The sequence below is a fragment of the Candida theae genome (assembly GCF_024610275.1).
Source record: "Candida theae strain CBS 12239 chromosome Unknown scaffold14, whole genome shotgun sequence".
NCBI lineage: Eukaryota > Fungi > Ascomycota > Pichiomycetes > Serinales > Debaryomycetaceae > Lodderomyces > Lodderomyces theae.
In genome coordinates this window covers 188,003-203,530 of record NW_026261482.1, presented here as the reverse complement: position 1 = coordinate 203,530, position 15,528 = coordinate 188,003, and the positions used below count along the sequence as shown (strand labels likewise).

The following is a 15,528-nucleotide window of genomic DNA, read 5'->3' as shown; positions in this document are numbered from 1 at the left end:
GGGGGGGGGGGGAGGAAAATAACAAAGAATTTTCCAAATGTAAAAAAAAACAAAAAAAAAAAAAAAAAAAAAAAAAAAATTAGAAAAAAAAAAAAAAAAAAAAAAAAAAAAAAAAAAAAAAAAGAGGACTTTATCTGCTAATCAAATCGATATATCGTGTTGTGTAACCCTCCTGTTCCAACTTGAAGTATATTCTTTGGTGGGATGGTGGTGGTGGTGGTGGTAATGGTTGTAGCACCTGTCAACAACTTGCTAATGTAAGAGCCAGCATGGACCACGTTTTCCCTTAAATCATTCACTACCTCACCATTCAAGATTTGCTTATAGCTGTAGTGTTTGATTATTAGCAAATGAATGAAAACCCCAATTACGCCCACAGTGATTGACACTTTGTAAATATTGCTCCATTTGAGCCAAGTCCAGGATCTGCTTACTGTAGCTTTTTTTTCATTGTCATCAGCGGCACCCTCACCACTACCACCACCAGGTGGTGGTGACGCAAAGATTGATTTGAATAGTCTCGATGAAGTGAATTTGTGTATTGATTGGGACGTGTTGAGAGTCAATGACGAGCTGAGGGAGTCCAAGTTGGAGCTTTCAATGTCAGATTCGTCATCATATGAAGACAGGAGAGAGTTATGTAGTAGCTCTTCTTCCTCCTGCTGTTGTTTGAGTAATTGTTGTTGCTCTTGTAATTCATCAAGTATTTGTGTATGTATTTCATTGTCTTGGGTGCGCACGAGTTCTGTTAGTTCTTCAGCATCAGAGAAAAGTGACCGATACTTTTCATCAATTTCATTTGAATCGAGTTTGGGTGATGAGGTTGTTTGTAATACCGAGTGTTGGTTGTAATTTTCAAACCATTTACCCCACGTTCGATCACAACTGGCCACCTTTTCAATGGGAACATCTTGATACATTTCTTTTGCTTTGTTGAGAATCTTTTCCAAATCTGAATCAGTCAATTCCTCAAACAATCGGGTTGGTGAAAGATGGGCGTGGACTAAATCCGCATCAATCAGTGTAAACTCCTCCTGTTCGGGATCCAAACTCAAAGCATCCCAAATCTTGGGTTTCAAAGTCAATAGCGACGACGCGTAAATGTACACGTTCATAAGCATTGTATTATAACTCAATACCGTATCCCAAACATGTAAAATATGAGATAAATTTGTCAAGTCGTGGGCATAAAATGTCAAAATGGATGACAATGGTTGAAAAAATTTGAAATCAAAGTGTCCATTCAATGTTTGGTATGAGGCTGACGTCTGCTTAATTAGCTGGAACAATTGTGCATCAATTGACTCTATAATCGCCGGGATTAACCGCAAATGATCAACTGATAAATTGATATCAGTCACCATAAAGTCTCTTAGATGCAACACAGTTAACTTCTCGAGTATTTTGAAGGCCAAGTCTTGATTAATATCCTCTTCAATTAGCTCATTATGATTTGCTTTGTAGCATACAAGCAACACAATACTAGCAATGTCATGGTATCCTTGGTAATAATTCAAACAGGGATATTTCCTCAACACCTTGATAATCAAATTAGACAAGATCTTTTTTAATGAGTTGATATCAGAGGTGCTGAGGATGGTTGCAAAAGATGACCCCTTTTCCAACTGTTCATTAAATTCAGCCGATGACGTCACCAAAGACGAATATGACGATGAGGTCATTGCTGGAATAGACGTGTTGTGAACAACCGATTGTATATGGTTTAGTATAGTGAATGACCTTTGTATGTCCAACTTTACTTGATCTTCGTCCTTGTGGGGTGGCAAGTCCATATTATCTAGATTTTCCAACAATGACTCTGGTGAAAAAGTAGACACCGTGGGGCATGCAGGACTTGATAAAAGTGAGGTGGAAGGGGCTGCCGTACCCTGTAGAGCAACTCTCAAGTATCGACACCATGCATCAACTCTGTCGTCATCGCCGGCCTCTTTCTCTTTCTCTTCCTCTTCTGTTGCCTTTGACTGTTGACATTCATTTGTTTGGTTAACACTTGGGTCAATTTCACTCAACATCAGTACATCTTCAATCCCCAATGCATCTACGATAACCTCTTCTCGTTTCTTGCCTTCCTCTATTCGTTGCAACGTTTTAATCTTTCCTTGTCTGATTTCTTGTACGAACGATTCCTCCAAGGGACCTTGTAATAGTTTCAATGCAGCTTCTGCATCATCATCATCATCATTCATATGTACCCAGTTATCATTCTGTGAACTGGATGTCGAGGACGTCCTTGATGAGACGAGGGGTGTGGTGGAGTATGACTCAACCGAGATTTCTGAATTACCACTCATTTTGATGACTACTTATTAATGCTTGCGTTGGAAGGGGAGGAGGGGGAGGGGGGAAGTGTTGGTGGGAATTTGATTTAGCAAGTCATCAATCCAAAGAGAGCTAAAGGGTAAAACTGTGGAGACGGGAGTTCAAATATGGAGGATTTTTCAATTGGTATTGATTGTGGTAATAATGGTTTTGCTATTAGTTGAAGTTGGCAATTGTATGTTGTAGTACAGTCACTGCAAGTGTACTCAGTGATTAATAGTTTATCAGAGAGATGACTTATATTCTGTCTGCGATAAAGAAATGAACAGAAACAGAGAGTCGACAATTTTTTTGATAAAAGGAACCAAACCATATCCTGCATACAAAACAAATTTTCAATACAAATCATTGATCATTCACCACCAAACGTTGGGATAGAGATGTCAATTGCACAAGTGAAACCAGTATCAAACAAAGTTGAGATAACATGGGCGGAGAATACAAGTGAAGAAAGAAATACGTCATCCGTAGCTTCTACATATCACAACATTTGGTTACGTGATAATTGTCACTGCTCCAAATGTTACTACCCATTGACAAAACAACGATTGCTCAATTCGGCAACCATTGACCTTGACATCAAGACCAAACTGATCACTCACAATGGTGAAATTGTGACTATAGTGTGGGACACTGAACACGAATCGAAATATGATGCACATTGGTTACGCATCCATTCATATAATCCTAGATTGATCGCCGTTGAAGACAAGTTATCTGGAGCCAAACTGAAATTGGCCCAGCACAAGTGGCAAGTGAAGGACATTGAACTGGATTTACCCCGTGTTGACTACAACACAGTTATGAAATCATCAGATGAGAGTGATAATGAAGATGCCATTAGAGATTGGTGTTTGAAGATTTGGCAATTTGGATTCTGTTTGATTGATAATGTGCCAGTGACACCAGAGGACACTGAACAACTCTGTCAGCAGTTGAATTACATTAGACCCACTCATTACGGAGGGTTTTGGGACTTCACTTCGGATCTAGCTAAGGCCGACACCGCATATACCAATTTCGATATTAGCAATCATACTGACGGGACGTATTGGCTGAATTCTCCCGGATTACAGCTATTCCACTTGCTCTATCATGATGGTGCTGGTGGAACTACTTCGCTTGTTGACGCTTTCAAGTGTGCTGAGATTATGAAGGCCAAATATCCCCAAAGTTATGATATCTTTACACGAGTTCCAGTCCCAGCTCATTCTGCAGGCGAGCCAAAAGTATGCATCCAGCCTGATATGGCCCAACCTGTTTTCAAGTTGGATGCACAGGGTGAGCTTATCCAAGTCAGGTGGAATCAAAGTGATCGATCAACGATGGATTTATGGCAAGATGATCCCGAGGATGTAGTCAAGTTTTACCAAGCTATCAAAGATTGGGTTCTGATTATCAATGATCCCGAAAATGAGTTGTGGTATCAAATGAAACCGGGACAATGTTTGATTTTTGATAATTGGCGAGTATTGCATTCAAGGAGCGAATTTACGGGGAAAAGACGGTTATGTGGAGCGTACTTTGAAAGAGATGATTTTGTATCACGTTTGAAATTGTTGACATTGGGTAGAGAAGCAGTATTGGATGCCATTTGAAAGAAGGAGAATGTGATATTGTTTATTCTCTTTTTCTTTCTTTTTTTTTTTAAAAAAAAAATTAAATAAATAAAAAACAGAAAAGTTGATATTTAGTATATCTCGAGCAGTTTTTACCTAAACAAAGATTGGAATGTGGTCCCAGTCCCAAGGGTCATTAAATCTCAATCCCTTATCTAACTTACTTATCTCTTGCAAATCCTCTTTACTCAAATCGAAATCATTCACATTCAAGTTCTGATTCAACCGATCAGGGTTATTTGATTTAGGAATCACCGCAATCCCACGTTGAGTAGCCCATCTCAACAACACTTGAGCCGGGGTCTTTTTATGCTTCGAAGCAATTGACTTGATAGTTGCATGATCAAACAAGGTTGGAGTATCCAATGCCTTTTGACTCTGCAATTCCAAAAATGATTGTGGACCAAATGACGAGTACCCCGTGACTGCAATACCTTGAGATTGAACATACTCAATCAATCTAGGTTGTTGCAAGTATGGATGATGTTCAATTTGCAAAACTGCAGGAGGGATCTTGGCACCGCGCAACAAGTCGTAAATCAACCCACCATTGAAATTTGAAATACCAATTGATCTAATCTTGCCCTTTGCAACCAACGATTCCAACGCTTTCCAAGTATCCAACAATGGCACATTTTCGTAATGGAATTTATCACCGTCGCCACAATAGAACCCCGGTGGGTATTTCTCCTCAATAGGCACGAACTTGAACGCAATTGGGAAATGGATCAAAAACAAGTCAAGATACTCCAAGTTCAAATCGGATAAAGTCTTGTTCAATGCAGTTTCAACATTTTTGGGGTCATGAAAATTGTTCCATAATTTGGACACAACAAATAACTCATCACGAGAGACCAAGCCTTCATCAATTGCGCGATTGATTCCTTGGCCCACTTCTTTCTCGTTGCCATAATCTTGAGCACCGTCAAATAATCTGTAACCTACTTTGATGGCGTTGTAGATTTGGTCAGCGGCGGTATCGTTGGTGACTTTCCAGCATCCAAAGCCAACAATTGGCATTTCATGTCCTGAATTTAATTTAATACTCATGATGGAGGGTGGTGGTGGTGGTGTAGTAGTAATAATACTGTATTGACGGTTGTCTGAGTTGATGAATCTGAGAGCAAGTGGATGAAGATAGGAAAATTGATCTGGTATTTATAATGTTGAATGCAATGTAATAACAATAAGGTGGGATCTTTTCAATTGAGTCAGAGAGGTGGGAGTGGGGATGGATAGAAAGGATGGTGAAATTTTTTTTCACTTTGTTTGGTATACAAAAAGTCAATTTTACTCAAAACAGGACACGAATGGACTTACACAAAAAAGAGAACTCAATGTTGTGTTTGCTGTGTATCGGAAGAATGATGTAAACCACGTAACTTACTCCATTGTAAGAAGACACAGTAGACTTTGCAAAACTCAGAGTAGTAGCACATGCACATAATGTGTCTACGTTACACATACAAGCTGATTGCTCACACAAGAGTAAAGAAGAAGTAAAGGACCAACAGAAGTTGTAGCTAGAACAAAAGTGGGGTGAGAGTGGGGGAGGGAGGCAACAATGTTGAAGATGTTTTTTTGTGCTTTGTGTACCACTTCGGAGTAATTATACAACCAACCAACCAACCAACCGACAACAACAGCAACAGCAACAGCAACAACAGCAACAACAGCAACAACACGGGCAAATCATGTCACACCTACACACCCTTGAACTGTGCTTTGTAGCTAAATAATTCATATTCAGTAACCATTCACTCTTGAAACTATGTTCAAATTGTTTTTTCATTTTTTTTTCTTTGTTTTAACTATTCGATATATACAGAGACTAGATTTAGTAAAGTATATAACCAAATAGAGAATTAAACAAGTACACCTGTTGCAAAGATCTGCTATCTCTGGTAATCTTTAATACCCATGAATCAGAATTGCAACTAAAACTACAACATGCAGCCACTCCGATTTCTCCACTGATCCTATAAGAAAAGGATCCATGATTAAAACGTTTGCATTTACTTATTCATTATCGGTTATTCATACTGTACTCTATAAAACGCCACATACAAACAGTACGCTAGCCTCTTAGCATTGGAGCACTGTCAGCCGTTGCGTTGACAGTGCTCCTCTTCACTACTTGAATACAGAGCTGACCCCTATTGCATGTACGAAACAATTCTCTTAAAGCCATCATTCACGTATACATATATACACACACACAAAGGGAAAAAAATCTACACACGTACATCAACTCAACAAACTACTGACACTCATTGTAGGTGGAGCTCCTCTATCCGCGCTTTCTTGTCTGACGTCACTACTGTTGTTCTTGGCGCCAGCAGCAACAACAACAACTTCCGTGACTACAGTCTCTTGACTGCTGTTTTGCCCACTTGAGCTCCGAAGCAGAGTATTGTCTCCCCCAAAAGTTGTCCCATTGCCATGATCAGTCTGTTGTTGTGGCGGTGGTGGCATATTCTTCAATGAAGTGAAACTCATTACTGATCGGATTGGTGGTAATTGCGTACCAGTAGTGGCGATACTATCATCCAGTTTCATGGCCCCTGTGTTATCCAACTTTGTATTTGCGTTAGTGTCGTCACCATTGTAAGTTTGACCCTTGGTCTCATTGTGATCTTGCAATGAGAAGGAATTAGCTTGTGCACCCAAATCGCCATTTCCTGATTCAGCTTGTAATTGTGGTGATTGACTAGGTGTTTGCAATGGGGTTTCATTGGGCGATATTATAAAGCTTGAATTAAATTTGCGTGCATTATTAGACAAATGGATGGATGATGGATGGTTGGGAGTAGTGGATAAAAGCACAGGTGAATTGGGTCTTGATTTCTTGGATACGTGGCTCAATCCATTACCAATGCTGCCGTTACTGATGTAGTTGTTGTTGTTGTTGTTAGCATTTTGGCTATTATAAAATTCCAAATTTAGCGATGTTGATGACACTTGTTTTGGCAAGTTGCTCAAATTGGATCTGCTTTGTGATTTGGTTATTGTTGCACTAGAGGGGAATTTTAGCGGTGTCATTCTCGTCAAATTGGAGAGATTGGACAAGTTTGTTGTTGATGATGATGATGACGATGAAGAATTGTTGGATGATTTTAATTTACCATTCAATGAAGAAAGCGAGGTTGTTGATGAAGAGTCTCGGTTCAATGTTCTTCCTCCGTTTTGGTTTTTTTGTTGAAAATACTCGTGTAAGTTGCTAAAAGAGGGAACGGCAGTAGTTATGGAAGCACCACCCGTAGTTGCAGACGGTTGTGGGTGTTGTTGAAGCTGTTGTTGTGGTTGTTTTGGTAGCAAAGGTGGTGGCATAGAACTTGATGTAAATGAAGTATCACTCTCTGGAGAAGTGCCCAATGATTGTATAGATGATTCTGGATTACTGAAAATTCGTTGGTTTTCCGACAATATACTAGATGAGGATTGCGATTTTTGAATGTCATTCTGTAGTTGGTGCTGCTGCTGCTGTTGTTGTTGTAATTGGTAATGGCGCTGTGGGAATGGTGGCGATATATTCACAGGATCATTACTATGGCTCATATTGTATGATCTGATAGCATCGGAAGAGATGGTTCTTGCACTCAAGACAGGACGCTGGTGGTGGTTTAAATGTTGCGCATGTGCTGCCTGCGAGCTGTTGTTGTGCACAGTGGTGGTCTGTGCTGATTGTTGCTGTTGCTGTTGCTGTTGCTGTTGCTGAGCGAATACTGCATTATGGTGCAAGTTTGTTGGTGACGAAGGGAGTGAAAATATAGCTGAGCCTTGTTGTTGATGGTGTGATGGTACCATAGCAGCATCACGTGTAGACAAATTATTCGAATGTATTGGCTGCGCTGGTGAAGCTGATGACTCAGGGGTAAATTGATTTTGTTGATGTGGGTTTGATTGGGGTAGTACTGGTTGCACAAATCCATTTGAATGTGGTATCAAGTAAACAGGATAAGGTTGATGGTAAATTGTGTTACCATTGCTATCAACTGAAACCAGTACAGGAGGAGGAGCAGTAGCTGGATACTGTCCATTGGTACCGATTATAAATGGTTGTGGTTGTTGTTGCGATTGTTGATGTAGCGGTTGCTGTAGACCAGAATGTACGCTTATAGGTATAGGTTGCACCATGTGAGTAGCTGGGAAAGTGTGTCCAGTAGTGTTTGCACTAGCATCATTCTTGCTTTTTCTCTTTCGTGATGAAGGATTCGTGTGGATTCTCAAATGTCTTGTTAATTCGTCGGATCGACTGAAACGTTTGGTACATCCAGGGAAAGTACAAGGGTGTGGTTTTTCTCCCGTGTGGGTTCTGATATGTCTAGTTTGGTGTTCTAATCGATGGAAAGCCTTGTCGCAGAATGTACATTTGTATGGTCTATCGTCTTTGTTCTTCTGTTCCTTTGCTGGCAGTGGTGACGGTGATAGAGATGGTGATGGTGATGGTGACGGTGACGACATCTTTTGTAGTGGAAGCAAAAAAAGTGTTGGGTGGTTTCGGCAGTTGACAGAATATGAACTAAGGAAGATGAGTATAGAAGATAATTTAGTTTGACTTTGATGATTAAGGGTGAAGCAATATACTAAAGTCCTCTCTAAGGTTTGGAAAAAGAAAAGAAAAAAAAAATAAAAAAAAAAATAAATTAAGGTTATCGCCGGTGAATAACTCTGAGCCAGAAAAGAAAGGAAAAACAAACAGACAAACAAACAATAAAGCAACCTTTAAGACTAAGTGATAGGAATATGTACGTTGATGGTGGTGATAGTTATGTGAAGTTTGGCTCTCTTCGCTCACTTGTTCTTTTCAGTTTAATGATAGTTTATAGCTGATGGGATTAATAATTATTCAAGATGGAAGGCAGAGCAAGAGAAAGAGATCTTCGCTATTATTCACTGTTTTAAATTGTTTTGTGCAGGTTTTCAAATACTAACCGCTAAGCCTACAACACAATAGTCTATAGATATTATTATATAACACATACATAGACTACACAATACACAGTACATACGCAGTAGTAGTAGTAGTATTAGTAGTAACACTAGATTGTGAAACAAAAGCACACTGTTCTTAAAGAGAGATTGATCCACCACTTTTGAAAACAATAAGAAAAAGATTAACGAAGATTTTATACGCTCAATGGTAGAGAAAAGTATAAGAAAAAGAAAGTGAGATTTCAAATGAGTCCGCAGACCTTGGGAGAAAACAAATTACATCCTTTTAATGGTAATAAAGGGTAAAGGAGATACTTCGCCAGATACTTTGAACCGAGGTAGATTCACAGCACTCTATTGCTCTAATTTTTATTTTTAATTTTCTTGTATGTAACGGACACTTGTACACGACCCACTCTTTTCCTTCCTCCTTCCTCCTCCCCCCCCCTCCCCCAACGTCCAAAGAACAATAACACATATAGTAGTATACGTACAGAGAACAATAAACAATAAGAATAAAAAAAAAAGAAATTTACACACAGTGACAAAAATAATTTATCCGAGAAATTGAAACTGCTTCAGCACAAACTCATAATGATAATATGCCAGCTGCAGTTTTATTCTTCCGGAGCAACTAGGAGCCTAAACCTAGACAACTATATTCTATAGCCCTCCTTACAGCTACCGAGAGAAAACAGTAGGACAAAAGAACTCTCATAAGCAAACGGTTGGGTTTTTATGGTTTTTATAAAGTGGGGTCACACAAACACCCGGTATAAACATTCGTAGCTTCTCTTTGTCTTTGTTGTTTTTGTCTTTGTTTTATTCAGTTTTGTATCTCCCCCGGTATTATTTATACAACGCACGGGGAATATACACCCGATGCAGGTAGATCTCTCATTAAATTTCTTTTCTCATATTGTCATTTGTCTCCTATTAGCCCTCCCCCAGAAATATTCTGAGCGGACCTCAGCTTTACTGTTGTTGTTGTTGTTGTTGTTGTGAAAATACTTGGCACTACGTCATTCCGAACTAAGCGTATGTCTCTTTAAGCCATGTAACGGTCATTTATGTCTCTCAATGACGTATCCTTTGACACAGAATCAAAAGAACAGCGTGTTAACCCCCAACAAAACCAAATCAATACATATCGTCACAACAACACCACCCTTCGTAGTGTGTCTATAGTGTTTTTCCCGATTATCCTGTGCTTGCATAACCCTTTGTGCATATACGCGCCTCGCAAAACCAATGTTGCTATCTAACTACAAACACAAATATGGGGAAGTATAGGGTTTGTACTTTGCGCAGCATACATATATATACATGGATACACATTGGCAATATATTCAATAGCTATGTACTTTCAGCCACGAGAGAGGTCGTGTGGTTGCTTCATAAATTGACTGAATGTTGTTTGAATTGGTGTGTTGGCACATGCTCTGCAGACTCGTTGCCATTTGTTTTACTTTCCATCCACATTGAATATGCATCAACCTGACCGATTATCTGTTCCATTGAGTTGTCGCTGACATCTGTGAGTGGTGAGTGAAACACATCATTTTGGCAAACTGCTTTGTTGTCCACACTGATGACTCATCGAGACAGCTCATTTTTGACAACTACTCCTTCACTGACTTTCAATGTTATCCAAAGAAGAAACTCATTGACTACCTGTGCTTGCTCCCTCTTGATCACTTAATCTGCCTAAACAGGAACAACAAGTGGATTGTCGATACTCACTTCTCTTTCACACAGAAGTGTTTTGTTTGACTACGTCACCACCAAATCCTGGAAGGAGGGGGGTGGAGGGGAACTTGTAACACCGCGATGAACTTGACAACGACTTAATCTCCATATTGGAAAAGGCACGGGATTGATATTCATTACATCACTAGAGATTAGGTTTTCAAAACGCGGTACAATAGACCTTCGATGATTCTGGAAATAACTTTTGAAAATTGGGATATAACACGCTCATCGATTGAGGAAACTTGTGTGGGTGAGGAAGTAGGGAATATGAAAGAAGCAAGAAGGGTATCCTCACGATATGCAATCTATTGGGTGCATTTCCGGTATGCATTTGGTGTGTTAAGCACTAAGGAGACAATACTGTAGTCGTGTTGTCTGTTCAATTTGGTTGCAAAAAGTTTGATATGCAGGCACTTAGGTAAACAATATAGAAATGATGTGCATGCTTCTCACTCATTCTCAATATTGGTATCTAAAAAAAAATGGTCTACATGGGCATACAATATGCACCTACAATCAACTATATTCAACAATGTTTCGTTCACAAGAACAAAGATGCTTGATTCTAACATACAAAATCGTGCAACACCCCACGTCTTTTTCCAGCTCTTTAAAAGTCATACGTAAAATCAACCCATTGGTCAAACCACTGCAAGTTGCTCAACATATGGTCAATCTCAGTCGACGGATATGGATCAGCAGCACTGCCGTTGTCGTGATTGTCTGAAGATGGAGTGTTGAATGAATTGATATAAGATGAGCCTCCTTCTTCCGCAACCACTTGTCGTGGTGTTTGATTTTCGGCATTGGGGTCTTGCAAAGATGGAGACACCGTACCTGCTTGTCCTTGTGTTTGATCAGCTTGTTGTGAAATGTGATGCGATACATTTGAATTTGTGGTTTCATTTCGATACAATTGTTGTTCAAACACTTTGTTAAACTCGTTGGTATTTGCTTTGGATGCAAACGACTGCTGATTCCGATTGACATCTTTCAGCGCGGTCGCTATATTATCCTTCGATCCGCCTATTGCACTCTCATTGAAGCCCAATTGTGTGAAATATTGTTTATTCACATCCGACGAACCATGGTCGATACCAATGTTATTCAATGCATTCATATCCTCCTCAAGTCTCAATGTAAGTATTTTATTCGCCATTTTCAAAGCCCATGTACATTCTCTAACCATTTTGAATCGTTCTCGGAAAACCAACTTGTTTTGCTTGTTCCTGATTGGGGACTTTTTTAAAATTGTAAACAACTTGATTGTGTTCTTCAAAAGATCTCTTGATTGCAGAATAAATACACCCCCATTGATTAAACAAAGTGCATTGACACCAATATTGAATAGTAGTAGTAGCACTGAATACCATGGAGTATATAACAATCCCGCTTTGTTAACCTTGTCCAACACCTCTATTACTCCGTGACATGCGTCCAACACCATCTCCACTTTCAATCCATGACTCACAATCCTTCTACCAATGTAGTTGAAAAGAACTTTCCCATGTACACATAGTACCAAATCGTAATAATGCAACTTCACCTGTGCCTTGATCAACGAGCTCACCTCTTTCTTGTCCCGAGAACCAATATGTTTATTAAACAATAAATCATTCCTGAACCCAATTTCGTTGAGCCATTGATGCAATTTGACCAACTCGGCATTGATTTGCTGGTACTTGATCAAATGTGGATTATCAGTTGGCGCAGTATGAACGAAATTCGAAATTCGTGCAATATGCAATAAAGCCAATGCTGGCAACGTCAACCAATCATCCTTGACCGTCTCCTCCTCGAAATTAAATCCAGGAAACCCCCGGCCAAAATCCTCTTCTCGAATACCACAATATCGACCAGTTTGTAACCCAAAAACCCGATCAAATGTGAAAACACACCAAAAGATTCGTTTGGCTTTCAATCGCTCGTACCCGGTACACATCAAGATATTGTAGTTTTCCTCACTGAAACCTAGCCCCATTGATTTCGTCATTGTGATGGCTTGCCCAAGTGCGTGCGAAGATGACGTTTGTCTGTGAGCAACTCGTAAATACAATGCAATCAAAAGCCAACTCTGGATCAACTCGAATGATTCCCATTCAAAACTCAATATTGAAACAATCTTGTATCCATACTTGAACAATTTCTCCTCGAGCTTCAACATTTCCAAATCAGGGCTTTTAGTTTTTTGAAACTCACTGAATCGAATAGCCAAGGCGAATATAAGGTACAAAATGGCGGAATAGAGTTTTGTTTGGTTTGACTTGGAGTCATGCTTGTGCTCGCTCATCATTGCCTTCTCCTCCTTCATGAGCTTGTCGTAGGCTTCATATTGCTCGCGGAAAACCGTCTCGTGAATAATCGCAAACAACGGATTCACTTCCTTGAAGAAGAAATCAATCAAGTGTCGCTCATCAAATTCGATATCGAGCTGGGGTAAAGGGGGCAAGTTTTCTGGCGTGAGGTAATTGACTCCAGACATGTTCCATCCGAAATATTGCATACGTGGGATAGTGACTTTCTCCTTCAGCTCTTCTGACAAGTTTGAATACATTGACTTGCACAATTCAGCAATAAGCAAATTTTGATGACGACGAGAAAACCTCCATTTGGAACTCGTTGTGTACAAAGTTTCGATAACACCTTCGCTTTCGGGCTCTTCATTGCGGGCACTTTTGAAATCCTCCATGGTGTTTCTTGACAATAAATTTTCGAGATACTGTACTCGATTTTCCAAGTGGGTAATGTACTCCTTGTCATTTGACTTGTCAACAACAGGTAAACCAAACGGCTCTGAGTTGAGAGTGCTGAATTTGCGCTTTTTGTTTGAGTCTGCTGCAGCTTGCGGTGAATACCCATTGGGTTTACTTTGCGAACCGACACCACCAGCCGAAGAATTTGAGAATGTACATTCCTTCTTCTGTCGCACACAGGTGGCACATGGGTCCGAACCTGAACACTTGATCTTATGCGTCCTGCATCGGTCACAAGCTTTGCTAACTCGCATACGAGGTCTGTTATCAACCGTTTGATGAGGCTGAGCTAAGATTGCAGGTTGCAAGGGTCGGGCAATTGGATTCGGTGAGCTTGAATACGTCAGGTTCAGTGACTGTTGTGACTGTTGTGGCTGCTGTTGCTGCTGCTGCTGCTGCTGCTGCTGTTGCTGTTGCTGCTGCTGTTGTTGTTGAGATTGACGGTATGAGTAGACTGGTGGTAGTTGTACTGACCCATAAGGAGAAAAGCCGGTATTCGGAGTAGTCACTCCTGAGTTTGGATTTCGAGAATCACGAAGATTCATCCGAGGTAGTTCGGAATTGTTGTTATTGCTATCTGACATACGTATGGCTGCAGGTCTTGGTTTTTGTTTTCCCTCCCTTCCAAACGATGAGGTTAATTGAGAGATCGCTTTTTACTGATGACTGAGTACGGCGGTAAGGAAGAGAAGAAAAAAAAAAATTATCAATCGGATCGGGTTTGTGGCCAGTTACAGAAATATACTTAGATCTGTTCTGCACGACCTTTCCATAGACATCGTATTTGCATCTATTGCACTATCTCGAACTAAATGAACTTTTGAATACCCTCCATGACTACAGATGAAAGCAAAAGCTTTTGTTTTAGCATATTAATTACCACACAGACACCACTTAAGCATCTGCAGTATTTACTCATAGCCATACACAACCATCACATACATCACACATCATTCATATCAACGCATATATACTCCGTATAACATCCCCATCTATCCTTTATTCCTTACTTCTAAAATCAAACGCCACTTTATTAACCTTGTGCTCATCAAACAACTTAAATGCCTCCTTGGCATTATCGATTGAAGTCTTGTGATCGATGAAATCAGTCAACTTATCCTTCATCGTCTCAAAAATGTTCAACGCCTCAGGAAACAATGCATACCCATGACATCTTCCACATGAAAGATTGAGGTTTTTCAAATACGCCTGCAACGCATCAAAGGGGAATGGACCGTGTCCCATACCCAATGCTGAAATGAATCCGTTTCCACGTACAGCATCAAACGCCGACTTCATTGACGATTCCGCACCCACTACTTCCAATACGGCATCGAATCCTACTCCATTCAAGTCTTGGGCAACGAAATCAGCTACTCCATTGGCCTCCGTTTCAAAATTGATCGTCTTGTATGCGCCAATTTTCTTGGCTGCTTCTAATCGTGATGGTATACTATCAACAACAACAATTTTCTTAAAGCCAAAGTACTTCAATACGTGTAATGCACAAAGACCCACTGGTCCAGCACCAATTTGCAAAACCGACACTTCTTCAATCAGTTGTGTCTTGTATCCCTGAGCAGGTTGCATTTTGAAAAAATCGACAATCTTCTTCACCCCGAAATACCCAGTAACAAAAATATCAGCCATGAGCAAGTACACCGAGTCGTCAATGTCATCAGTGCTGGAGCTTGCTGGTTTTTTAACAAGTACATGATCCGCAAATGGAACACGTACATACTCAGCTTGTCCACCATCCAAACCAGGCTTACCAAAAGTATTAGTCTTGACACATTGTCCAGTCAAGCCATGTTGACAGTAGAAGCATTCTCCACATTGGATAGAGAAACAACTCAAGACGTCGTCACCGGGCTTGAATTTTGAAACGTCTGCACCTACTGCAACGACAGTGCCCGTGAATTCGTGGCCGACTATGGTGCCCGGTTTACCCTTTATGTGGCCCCTATACGTATGCATATCTGATCCACATAAACCGGCATATTCAACTTTGACTATTGCGTCGGTGGGGTTTTCTATTCTGGGGGTTGGCTTTTGTTCAACTTGGACATCCAAGGGTCCACGGAAAACAACCGCTTTCATTGTGGCGGGAAGTTCGAAGGACATGATGT

At 40.2% G+C, this 15,528-nt stretch overlaps 6 protein-coding genes across 6 annotated transcripts; 1 reads left to right on the top strand and 5 right to left on the bottom strand. All coding sequences in view use genetic code 12, as the record gives it.

Moving 5' to 3' along the window:
- Nucleotides 1-137: 137 nt before the first annotated feature.
- GYP8 (Gyp8p) lies at nt 138-2,312 on the bottom strand (the record flags this gene model as incomplete). Its single annotated transcript, XM_051754526.1, has 1 exon — nt 138-2,312. The coding sequence occupies one exon, from the start codon at nt 2,310-2,312 to the stop codon at nt 138-140; it is 2,175 nt and encodes a 724-aa protein (XP_051606641.1).
- A 408-nt stretch (nt 2,313-2,720) lies between these two features.
- Nucleotides 2,721-3,938, top strand: KGF57_004960 (uncharacterized protein; the record flags this gene model as incomplete). The annotated part of the gene is made up of 1 exon (XM_051754525.1): nt 2,721-3,938. One exon carries the CDS (start codon nt 2,721-2,723, stop codon nt 3,936-3,938), a length of 1,218 nt encoding a protein of 405 aa, XP_051606640.1.
- Nucleotides 3,939-4,055: 117 nt separating this feature from the next.
- On the bottom strand, nt 4,056-5,009 carry GRE3 (trifunctional aldehyde reductase/xylose reductase/glucose 1-dehydrogenase (NADP(+)); the record flags this gene model as incomplete). The annotated part of the gene is made up of 1 exon (XM_051754524.1): nt 4,056-5,009. One exon carries the CDS (start codon nt 5,007-5,009, stop codon nt 4,056-4,058), a length of 954 nt encoding a protein of 317 aa, XP_051606639.1.
- A 1,197-nt stretch (nt 5,010-6,206) lies between these two features.
- Nucleotides 6,207-8,423, bottom strand: MIG1 (transcription factor; the record flags this gene model as incomplete). Its single annotated transcript, XM_051754523.1, has 1 exon — nt 6,207-8,423. One exon carries the CDS (start codon nt 8,421-8,423, stop codon nt 6,207-6,209), a length of 2,217 nt encoding a protein of 738 aa, XP_051606638.1.
- A 2,833-nt stretch (nt 8,424-11,256) lies between these two features.
- On the bottom strand, nt 11,257-13,983 carry CTA7 (Cta7p; the record flags this gene model as incomplete). The annotated part of the gene is made up of 1 exon (XM_051754521.1): nt 11,257-13,983. The coding sequence occupies one exon, from the start codon at nt 13,981-13,983 to the stop codon at nt 11,257-11,259; it is 2,727 nt and encodes a 908-aa protein (XP_051606637.1).
- A 415-nt stretch (nt 13,984-14,398) lies between these two features.
- KGF57_004956 (uncharacterized protein) lies at nt 14,399-15,523 on the bottom strand (the record flags this gene model as incomplete). The annotated part of the gene is made up of 1 exon (XM_051754520.1): nt 14,399-15,523. The coding sequence occupies one exon, from the start codon at nt 15,521-15,523 to the stop codon at nt 14,399-14,401; it is 1,125 nt and encodes a 374-aa protein (XP_051606636.1).
- Between the last annotated feature and the right edge of the window lie 5 nt (nt 15,524-15,528).